The sequence below is a fragment of the Mastigoproctus giganteus genome, chromosome 3 (genome assembly GCF_048544385.1).
Source record: "Mastigoproctus giganteus isolate SK-2022 chromosome 3, ASM4854438v1, whole genome shotgun sequence".
In the NCBI taxonomy this organism is placed as follows: domain Eukaryota; kingdom Metazoa; phylum Arthropoda; class Arachnida; order Uropygi; family Thelyphonidae; genus Mastigoproctus; species Mastigoproctus giganteus.
The window spans coordinates 10,707,866-10,720,244 of NC_143577.1; the positions used below are offsets into that span (position 1 = coordinate 10,707,866).

Genomic DNA, 12,379 nt, shown 5'->3' on the forward strand with positions numbered 1-12,379 from the left:
TTTTTATTAATGGTAGTATTTTAGACAAATGTTTATTATGTTATGAGAGTATTTCTGTTTTTTTACTTCGTATATCTGGTGAAATTTTGGATTATTAAATCATGAGTTATAGAGTTTAGTCATATGCTTCTCTGAATCCAGTTTTCCGTGGCATATTTTGTTCTCTTCATTTCATATACTATAGGTGGTAGATGACTTTCATCAACTGGTGAAAGACCACCACTTTGCTTATTGGAGGCTTGAAGTGGTGAAACCCATGTTTAGTCTCTAGAGCAAAGTTTCCAGCACTCCCCTCCCCCCATCCTTCTCCTTCAACCCATGCACGGTACTAAGTACTATAGGTTTTGATACCTTTCGTGTTTGGGGTTTTCATAAAAAAAAAAAAAATATTATGTTTAGTTTATCTTCAGATTCGGTAAGAATAATATCAGGCCAAAACTGTGCAATTTATTTTTCCCAATTTCTTACAGTAAAATGTCAACAAAAAGAAATGGCACTAAAATGGGCAGAAAAACAGGAAGAATGCGATATTCCTCAAGTTAAGGAACTTGAGATTTATTAACAAAAAAAAAATGGTCACAACAAACGGAGCAAAAAACAATTGAACATTTTTTTTTAAAATTTACTTTAAATTTTTTTCTACATAAAATTTGCAGTAAAATACTTATCCAAATATACATACATATGTAAATGTAGAAATTTTTATGTATAAATTATTATTATTTTTAATTAAATAAATTCATTTTTTTCATGATATTTAAAATCATTTTCTTTTACCTTAATACATTATAACAGAATTTATTTAATCTTATGTTACGTTCAGTTATCTGGAAAATTTGACTATCTGGAAGAGGTCTGGCATTAATTTTTCCGGACAACTGATGCTCTACTGCAGTTATAATAGATAATAAATTTAACTATCTGTTGCCACCCATGTGAATCGAAATCTCACGCCAGCTATGTATACCAAATCACCAATTATAAAAGCTCTATGAATATTACTGTCATATGTTACAATCTACATGACAAGTTAAATTATTAAAACACATAAATAGTGCTGTAATTTATAGTTTATAATCCTCTGCTGATACTGATTGCACTGCTACATTACGTAGAAACTTCTTGTATCTGCTGTGGTTTTCAATGCATTTGCAAGGTTGAGTAAAGAATAAATGCACCAAATTAATCAGAAAATCACAAAAAAATACTTTACTACTAAATTTAAATCATAAGTTATACAAAAACAATAATTTCAAATCAATAAATAAAAAAAGTCACCTTAGCAGCTTTGAGCACATTGGCTCTCACTAGCCTCATGAGCAGACTCCAACTTGTAAGCAATACTATTTCCAGATCATATTTGGTACATATTTACTGATATGACAGTATTTATGGTATTTACATACAAATCGTTAGCAGTTATATACATACAAAACTGTAAAATTACAAATTTTAAAAATTAGAACTTTTCTTGATTTTTATCAGAAAATATATTTTTTTTATTATCCCGATCTTGAAACTAAGTTTTGTGGAAGTATTATGCAATATTCAGATTAAACCTTTTATTTCTAGTTAACAATCAATTTCCAAAAGTCAAAGAATATCTATAATGTACATGCCCCTTCCATCAGCAGCCAACTATTTCAAAGTCACTTAAAAATGCCTAGGAGTAGCCCTCTCCTCATGAGATTTGGGCAGTTTTGTCACCATTCACTTTTCTGTGAATGGTGTGACAAAACTCACTATGTCATACAAGTTAGAGTCATGTGAATTGACTTGTATATTGAGTTGAATTTTAATTTTATTCAAAATATAATACTTTTATGTGTTATATTTCCTTAATGTATTTTTCTCTTTTATTCAGGTATCATAATAGGGAAAATGTCGTAGTAAGTGCTTTGCTGGCAGAGGGAAATCCTCGTGCCCAGACACATACAATGGCCCATGAGCATCTTACGCCTAAACTACAAAGGGTAGGTTTGTGTTTTTTATGAAACAAAAAAAATTATATATATATATATTTTTTTTTAAATTAATTAATTAATTTATTTTTTTTTTGGACTTAAAACTAAACTATCCCACCCTTATCTGATATTTGCTATTACACTGAGTGGACAGAAATCATGGGATACCTATCTAGTAATGGGTAGGCCCACCTTTCGCTTGGATAAGGGTAGTCACATGGCGAGCCATTGAGTCCACTAGTTCATGAAAGCGTTCCATAGGTGTTTCCATCCATCCATGCTTGCTGCAACACTATCCATAATTCTGTCACATTCCTGGGTTGCGGATCCAAAGCTCGAATGGACCTTTCCACAGCATCCCAAAGATGCTCCACAGGGTTCGTGTCCAGTGAACGGGGAGGCCATTCCATGGTGATAAAATCTGCGGAATGCTCTTTGAACCATGTTCTAGTCACTGTGGCTCTGTGGGGAGGCACATTGTCATGCTGGAACCTGGCGCAGTATAACCTTGGTTGTTTTTGTGCCAATAAAACTAAAATCAAATCAAATAAAATCATGCTGGAAGAGTCCATTGCCCTGTGGGTGCACAAATACCATGAAGGGATGCAGATGTTATGCAAGGATGGTCACATAACTTGGACTGTTTAGAGGTTTATCTAGATGTACCAGAGGTCCCAATGTGTGCCAGCTGAACATGGCCCAGACCATTACCGACCATCCACCTGCCTGAACAGTTCCTTGTTGACATGATGGGGGGTGCATAGCTTTGTGCAGTTTCTGCCAGATATGCATCCTCCTGTCTGCTCAAAATAAGTGGAAATGGGACTCATCAGACCGGGAGACTTGTCTCCAATTATTTAAGGTCCAGTGCCGATGTTCTTTTGTCCATTTGAGACGTAGAGTCCTGTGCCGTGGCATTAGCAGTGGGACCCTGGTGGGTCAGCAGCTCCCATAACCTATCATGGCTAATGATCACTTGATGGAGACGTTTCTGGAACCTCCCTGATTGAAGTCAGTGGCGATTTGTGCTACTGTTGCTCTCAAGTTGGCTGAAACAATTCAAGAAAGGCCACATTCATCCACTATCTTTCTCACAATGAGATTTTATTTCAGAAATGACGTATTCCCAATACACACATGATACTTTCGAATGGGGATAGTGCAATTTCTGTACTACCTCCACGATAGAGTGACCTGTGCATCAGGCACCTACTATCATGCCTCTTTCAAAGTTGGTTAATTCATGACGTTTATCCATACTGACATTGAATTACCATCAACGTGAATGCAGTGTACCTATATACCTGCCAAGCAGTGGGTGACAGCATTGCATTGCCCAGGAACCAGGTATCCCATGAATGCAGTGTACTTCATATATTAAACTAATCATTTTTGCTTTACAGCTCCCTTCTCTCTAATTGGCTATCCAATTCAGCGTATAATTTTATTTAATAAATTATATCATATAGGATACTCACATTCTTTCTCCCGCCTTCAGTATTTCCTATTTCAGCTATCCTTCCCCTATTAGTTTTGGCATTTTGTGTAATTTATGCCTCCATTAGTTTTATCTCATATATATAAACTTTTGTATCCTATGCTGGTGCTTTGCATGCTCAGGTACAACTGTCATATTATTTTTATTTTTATCTCTCAACTATCACTTAATTTACTTTTCACCCCATTTTTATTCTAACAGCACATATATATTAAATGTAATATAAAATCAAAGTTGCAGTTGATGGATAAAAATAAATAAGAAAGGTATGACCAATGCACCAAAACATGCAAAATAGCAGTAAAGGATGCAAAAGTATATATAAGTATGCAAGAATAGATGTAAAACCAGTTATAATCAGCCTTCTGCACTAAGTGGGGCTCTGCTGTAGTCACCTTTCCTCTTCAAGAGCATCTCGTGGGATGCACGATGACTTTTCCTATGATTAAAGCCAGCCCCTTTCAAAATCGGCAATGGTATACCACCACATTATCTGATGCCACAGAGACCATAACAAAACTAATTCCAAAAACTGCTGTTAAAGGAAGACCTGCAACTAGGTGGAAGGATGGGATCAGTGAACTTTTGGGCATGACACTTTGCGATGCCGCTCATATAGCATATGATCGATGCAGTTGGAGGATTTTGTTGGTGCCACAACAGCTCCTCAGGGAACTGTATGACTGGAAGAAGAAGAAGAATAGAGAGGTCTGATAAAATTTGCATAGATGGAGGTGAATAATACGCAAAGTACCAAGGACTAGAAGGGTAAAGATAATAGAAAAAAGAAGTATAGTAGGTTTGTGAAAGATGAAAGAATGTTAATATCCTAAATGTTATGATTAATTAAGAAAATCATGGGCTGAATTGCAAAGCCAATTAGAAGTGATGGAGCTGTAAAGTAAAATGATTGATACCAAATGATTAAACAAAATAAAGTAAAATAAAAGGTGGTAGAGCGGTCATCAGATATGGGTGGGCAAATTTAGTTATACAGCAGGCCCTCGTTATAATGTGGTTCGCTATAATGCTGTTCTTATGTTATAACCCATATCTCACTCCAATGCTGTCACAACTCACTATAAAGCTCTTTTACCAGCGTACAGATTGAATTTTTGGCATGTTTAACAAAAATGTTTTATCTGATGTAGTCGATAGCTAGAAAATGAATAGCAGTTTCTCACGCTAATTTAATTGCACTATGGTGACTTGTTACATAGTTCCGAGATCAACATTTTAAAAAATGTTCAAGTATATTGCTTGTAATATTTGCATTATATGCATTTATCCGAAGTCTAGTCATCATTCAGTACAGTGTTAGACATTGTCCGTAATGGGCAGTTTACTCGAACATTGTATCATAATTAATGCAACGCAGTTACATTTTTGAAGACTAATAATGCTGGATAAGAATTAAAAAGGAACAATGTCTGGACACAGTACAAAGCCTACTAAGGTAAGAAAAATACTGAATTTGAAAATTAAATTATACGTTTTGAAGCGAATCAATTCCATTCAATGACAAGTGAATGTGTGCAATAATTTAGGACTTTTTTTTTTTTCCATTTATTTGTACACACAATTCTTTACATTTTATATACAAGAACTTACAGAGAATATATATATACAATTTTATATACATTAGCATTATCATTCTCATTATACCTATATATATACTATATTATATATGAACACGTGTGTGTGTGTGTGTGTGTGTGTGTGTGTGTGTGTGTGTGTGTGTGTGTGTGTGTGTGTGTGTGTGTGTGTGTGTGTGTGTGTGTGTGTTTTACCTGTATCAAGGGTGGCTCCTAGGCCTTAGCCCATCTCCACCTTGCACGTCTGTGGTGGTGCAGAAACTCAGCAAGCTTTTTATCGCTTGTGTATGTCCACCTTGCCACCAGGGAGCAGCCAACACCCAGGCAGCCGCTGCCTGTCCCCAGGCACAAGCAGCCAAGCCTGGGTCTACTATTACCTTTAGTGCCATGGGCACAAATCCCACACCCACCGGAGATAGTGCAATACCGGTGGGTGCCAATAATTTAGGACTGGCAGGTTCAACTGTAAGAACAATTATAAAAAACAAAATTCATTTTTGCAGCGGGAAAGACAGCTGTTCCACTGCAAGCAACTAGGCCGGCTATTATAATTGAAATAGAGACACTTCTGAATAATTTTATTGAAGATAATATCCAATGCACAATTCCGTTAAATTAAATATTATTAAAGAAAAAGCAATTAGTCTATATGATGATCTGAAGAAAGCTCACCTTTAAAAAAAAAAAAAAAAAAAAAAAATGTGGAACTATTTAAAGCTAGTAAGGGCTGGTAAGATATATTTAAAATCCAGGGAGAAACCGCAAGTGCAGATCAAGAAGGAGCCAGAACTTTCAAAAACGAGCTTCTAAAAATTATTGAAGAGTCGTGTTAAACTTCTCAACAAGTTTTTAACATATATTAAACAGGATTTTTTTTGGAAATGAATGCCTAAAAGAAGTTTTATATTCAAAGAAGAAAAAAAAAAACATGCCAGTCTTCAAAGCGGCAAAGGATCGAATGACTTTATTGTTGGGTGGTAACGCTGCTGGGATTTTAAAGTAAAACCCCTTATAATTTACTAGGAAGATGACCAAAGTACAACCCAAAATCAACCAAAGTTATGAAAACTCGGCAGCCCAGGGCCATCGGATGAATAAATCCATGATTTTAATTGGCATTTTAAGTTTAATTTTGATACATAATGTAGATACTTACCACATAATTATACACGTATGTAATGGAGAATATTTATATGTACAAATTTTTAATATTAAATATTTTTAATGAAATTTGTGCATCTTTTCACTACCGTTTATTACTGATTAAGAAATATCCTATGGCATAGACAGCGATTCACAAATACATATGTTACATTATCAGAATGCGGCGCTCACTTAGTGCTGATTCACTTAGCGCTCTGTTTTTCGGGAATGAATTATCAGCGTTAAGCAGGGGTCACCTGTAAGTCAAAAACAGGGATAGCAAAAATCTGATGTCATCAGTGGTAAATATTGATACATGGTCAGGTATTTCATCAGGGGACTACACCTGACCATGTATCAGGAACTGCGTTTCTATACTTGTCCATAACAGTGGAGTGGAAGAGAGGTGAGATGAAGCCAAAAAAGCAAAAAGAATAAAATTAACACATTCTCTTACAGTATGGATAGTCCCAATGCAAAACGGTAGATTTATCACTTTTGTGAGCATATCAATTTATAAATTGATAAATTTATTCAATTTATAAGCATATAAATTAAAAGCAAACGACAAAACCTTCCATGACAAGCGCATAGCACATACTGAACCAGGATTAGTGAGAAACATCCACGCTTGCGATTTTGTCACCCCCTCTTCCCCCCACCCACTGAGCTCTGTTTTGACCGGGAAAGGTAATTTTAGCCACGCCCATGTTTTTTTATAGCGGAAAATGTTCACGGCGCTTTAAAATTCACATTTTTTTAGGTTTCATTTTATATTAAATCAGCGACTGCGAATACAGATACCGCGAATAGCAAGGGTTTACTGTATTATATATATGAGTGCATGCACGCGGACACACAGTTATATCATAGAATTTGACGTGAGAAGAAAATAAAATATACAGTTGGGGAATTAAGAGATATACACTGTCCTCTCCAGTCAAAACATTATGACCACATAACTAATAGTGGGTTTGACCTCCTCTTGCCAACATTACTGCTGCTACATAGTGAGGCATGGACTCAGTAATGCCTTTGAACATTGCAGGAGGTATGTTGTGCCACATTACCAGGATTGCATCCTGTAGATTAGCATTATTAGCATTAGCATTAGTAGAGGCATTTGATGCAAGAAAGCAAGCTTATGCAGCATCAGCCAAAAAAAAAAAAAAAAAAGTAACATAAATAAATAAAAATAACCACTTCCACTTCACCCCTCTGTTCGTTCGAAATACCTGTCCAGCTGAGCCTTAAACTTATTTACGCTATCAACTTCCACGACAATCGACTATTGCAGATAGATCTGCAATAGTCGATGTTGGAGGACCCAAATTTCAGATATGTCAACCACATATCCCAGAGATGTTATATGGGATTCATATCCAGCAAATTCAGTGACCAAGGTAGCACCTTGAAATCACTTGTGTTCGGCAAACCACACTCGAACAGTGCAAGCAACGAGGCATGGTACATTATCCTTCTGGAACATGCCTGTGTTATCCCTGAAGACAGTCACCATGAAGGGGTGTACCTGATCAGCCACAATGGATGAATATAGTTTTTAGCATTCAGAGTATGGTCTAGGGATATGAGAGCTCCAAGAGATTCCCAGGAAAATATCCCCATCCAAAATACTGCCATCACCTGCTTGTTTCTGTTGGACCAGGGCATCAGAGTGATTCCTCTCCACAGTCACAGTTTGTTGCTTTATGCTCCATCTACCATCCACACAGCACAGCAGGAATTATAATTCATGGGGAAGGCAACTTTTGTTCCCAATCATCATTGGTGATGGGTGGTTGTAAGCACGTGTTCCTTGATCAGATACCTACTCTGCAAGCCCATACAGAGGAGGAGGATTTATTTGTTTGTAGTCTTGGAAACAATACTGGTTGTCCCTTGGTTAATATCTAAAGTATCAGCTGTTCCACTGTTTGCACAAGGCAGGATAGCCTACTTTCACCATAACCATTGGTGAATTGTGTGCACCCACCATTGTCCTGGAAACTGCTGCTCTGTCCACTAGCCATCCACTCTCGAAACACCTTAACTGCGGCACCCTATGAACAGTCCCACATGATTTGCAGTTTTCATAATCCTGCCACCTTTCAGCCAGTACTTAACAATCATCCCTTTCTCAAAGTTTGTCAAATCCTGTCTGTGTCAATCAAGTACTTTGTATGGACTGCATGCAGTGAACCTGCATTATCACATTTATTTGTTCTCACTGCGACACATGTGCCACCAGGCAGGGAGGATGTCAAGCATCCAGTGGAATCCTGGCCACATTTTTTTTTTTTTTTTTTTTTTTTTTTTTTACTGAAAATAATCATGTTATGTTCAGATGTATTCAGTACAAATGGAACCAATAGTCCTTCTGGTCATATTCTTATATTTTGACAATTCCTGAATTTTTATGCTTTGTAAGCTTGGTTTTATTTGCAAATTTTGTGGAATTCATTCAACATTATAAAGTGAAAGTTTGTGAAATAAAGTGAAAATTTGGCATTTTGAAGGATGAGATTGAACACCTAAGAAAAAGAGTTAATGCCTTAGAGAAAAATAAATGAGAGGTACCTTAAGGGCCCAACACAATGTTGATGCCTACTCCTATATGTCTGGATGCAAGGAGAGATTATCAGGAACAGAAGACGTTGGTCCCACAGAAGTATGAACTTATAGTGATTGAATTGTTAGAGAAATAAGTAATATATATATATGGATAGGCGTATTAGGATAAGGGCATATGTGACTGGAGCAAAAATTAATGATATTGTAGAACAGTTCTTTTATGATTATCAATGTGGAAAATAAAAACAAAATGAAACTGGGGACTTGCTCACAGAATATAAGTTTATGTTTAAAAATGCCACCACAAGATAGGTAAAAATGTAAAATGTTGTGCTGTCAGCAATTCTGCTCAGACATAACAGAAGAAATTATATGATTGAGAACCTTGTTGATTAATTCTAGACTTCGGGGATGCTTCAAGAATGATAGGAATAAACCGTGGCTTACCCTAGTTGTTAGAAGGAATGTATTTGAACAGAGATGCAAGGACCTTGCTTATACTACACAGAAGACTTCTTTAAAGCAGAGACTGGTAGTCTTTTCCACCAAATGACACTAAACTACTTTTAAAACAAACAATGTCTCAAGATTGACTTATTACAATTTAGATAGAGAGAGAGAAAATCTTTATTGCAACTAGATGAATATAATATAGATAAATAAGTAAAGTTGCAACTGTCCCATCATGGCCAAAGACCAGGGGCTCACATTATATTTATTTCGTAAGTGCATCTCTGTCTTAAATAAAATACACCGGTTGTAGAATTATTATAATTTGTTTCATTGTAAAAAACAGCTTAATGCAAGGAGTATTTTAAATGAATTGAAATGAATTTGAGCTTTTGATCAAGTGAACTAGCACTGGTGTAGATGGGCTTACTGAGTAATAGTGCTCAGAAATAAAAGATGAAAATTTCATTTTGGAATGATATTTTGGTGAACGTTGTGTGTTCAGAAGAGATAAGAGAGACAGAGGGAAAAGAAGACATGCTTCTCATCAGAAACTACCAAACTGCCTGAAGGTGTCAAGAATATTCGCTGAATCACATCAAGGTAACATTAGTCAGTTTGATGTAAAATGATTATTGGTAAAGGGAATATGATAGTTGTGGTATGTGACAAGACTTAGGAAAGTATGACAAAAATCTCTTCAGGCAGATTTCATGGGCTTGTAAGTATGATTCTTTTGTATTATTAGTATTAATAATGGCAAATGATGCAAAGAATCAAGCTTATATAGCATCAGCCAAAAAAAAAAAAGAAAAAAAAGAAAAAAATTGAAATTATTTAAACTACTTCTACAACACCAAATGGTAGTTTGTTCCAACAATCATTTACTCTCTCGCTTAAGCATATTTTTGCACATCTCTCCTGCACCATCCTTCTTCGATTTAAGTTTGTTTCCTTATGTGTGTTGTCTCAGAAAGAGTAAGAATGCTATTATCATTTATTTTGGCCAATTAGTATTAGTTGAAGCATACAATGCAAGAAAGCAAGCTTATGCAGCATCAACCAAAAAAAAACCCTCCCTTTTCACCCATCCATTCACTCTAAATGCCTGTCTAGCTCAGCCTAAAATTTATTAAGGCTATCCACTTCAACAACAAGAGATGGAAGTATGTTCCAGCAATCAACTACCTGCTGGCTGAAGGCAAATTTCCACACATCTAGTCTACAACTGTCTTTCCTCAATTTGAATCTATGTCCCCTCGGTTCGTAACCTGAACAAGAGGAAGAATCCCATCAGCATTGAGCTTGCTCAACCCGTTCAAGGCCTTTACACCTCAATGAGATTACCTCGCAGGTGCTTAGTTTCCAAGCATTGCGATTTGCAGAACTTAAGCCTATCTTTGGAAGAGCACCCCTTTGTTCCCCCTCACCGATCTTGTTGCCCTTCTTTGTACTCATTCTAGTAATTCTACATCCTTCCTAAAATGAGGCCTCCAGACCTGTACACAGTACTCAAGGTGTGGCCTGACAATTGCCTTGTACAATGGGATAATCAACACCTCCTTGTTTCTGCTAGCAAAATTCCTATATATCATTGAAAAGACTCCATGATCTGCTCTGGCAGCCCATCCGCACTGCTAAGAAAACTTCATATCTGACTGACAATTACACCCGGGTCTTTTTCATTCTCTATCGCCCTAAGTGTAGTACCACACAGTTGATACATTTTTCTTGGGTTACTGCTACCCATATGCAGTATTTTGCATGTACCAATGTTAAACTTCAGTTGCCACTTCTCGGCCCATTTGCCCCACTTATCTAGATCCTGTTGCAGTAGTATACTGTCTTTACTGTCGTTAACAACCCTGCCAACCTTTGTATCATCTGCAGACTTGGATGTTAAGCCTGATATACCTTCATCAATATCATTGACGACTACACAAAACAACAATGAGCCCAGCACCAAACCCTGGGAAACTCTACTAATAACATTAGTCCACAAAGAGCAGTGTCCATTGATTACCACTCTCTATCATCTCCCAGAGATTGGTAATCAATGGACACTGCTCTTTGTGGACTAATGTTATTAGTGGAATTCCATCTATTTAAAGCCTGAAACACTTCAGTCATTCCCCCTCACAGGTGCTAGTTTCCAAATGCTGCACTTTGCAGAGCTGAAATTGTGTGGTAAGAGTATCCTTGACTAATCTATTGCTCTTCTCTTCACCCATTCCAAGCATGTACAAGATATTGCCTTATACAACTGGATAATCAAATCCTTATCCTTTCCGGCAAATTTCTTGTATATCATTAACAAAACCTGAGCTGTTCTAGCAGCCCATCCGTGATTATTGGTACCCATATGCAGTACCTGGCATTTTTCACTTGCCACTTCTCGGCTCAATCTGTTAGTTCCATTCATTTTTCTTAAAAGTAATTTCTGAAGATTCAAAGTTCCTTTCTTATCCAATTCCCAGCTTCATACTTTAAAATATGCTTAAAATCTGTACTGTAAACAGCTAATTTTGTCCTTTGGCTAATTTCTCTTTTGATCAAAACGGATATGTTTAATCAACTTCCTACATGCCCTGCTTCAGTTATTGTATTTTTTTATTTCAATGTCTAATCTTTCACTTTCATTAATGACTATTCCGAGATACACAGAATTACTGATTCCAGTTTTTGGTTATTTAGTCTGAAATCTGAATATTCTTTTTATCTCTCAATTTTCATAATTCTTGAATTTGTCTACCTAATTTGCATGCCAAATTCTCTATGTCCCTTATATATTTTATTCTGAGATCCTTGAACATCTTACAGGCTACTATTTAGCAATCTAGTATCATCTCCATTGAATAATGATCCAGTGTTTAATTTTAGTTTAATCATTTAATCATGGTCCAGTAACTTAATAATGAATTTATAATATAAAATTAATTTAAAAATATTTCTTGGCTAAATGCCTAAGAATATTGAAAGAGTTGGTTTATGCATGGTTACTATGCGTACATCATCTCTACTACCAAGACAATATGAATGCATTGTTTAATTATATCTCATATTGTGAATACACTTCACAATGAGTGGCCAAGGTATTGCACTGCTTTGAATAAGTAATGCTTCACCTGTGGAGAAGACTAATGTTACTTATTCTCAGC

The 12,379-nt window shown here is 36.2% G+C and overlaps 1 protein-coding gene across 1 annotated transcript in view; it reads left to right on the top strand.

The window, feature by feature from the left end:
- Positions 1 to 12,379, top strand: part of LOC150087705 (uncharacterized) — a 198,929-nt gene that overhangs the window by 112,193 nt on the left and 74,357 nt on the right. The window contains exon 5 of the mRNA XM_090369854.1: positions 1,865 to 1,973. Within this exon, the coding sequence (XP_090225980.1) occupies positions 1,865 to 1,973 (109 nt within the window). The remainder of the gene's footprint in view (positions 1 to 1,864; positions 1,974 to 12,379) is intronic.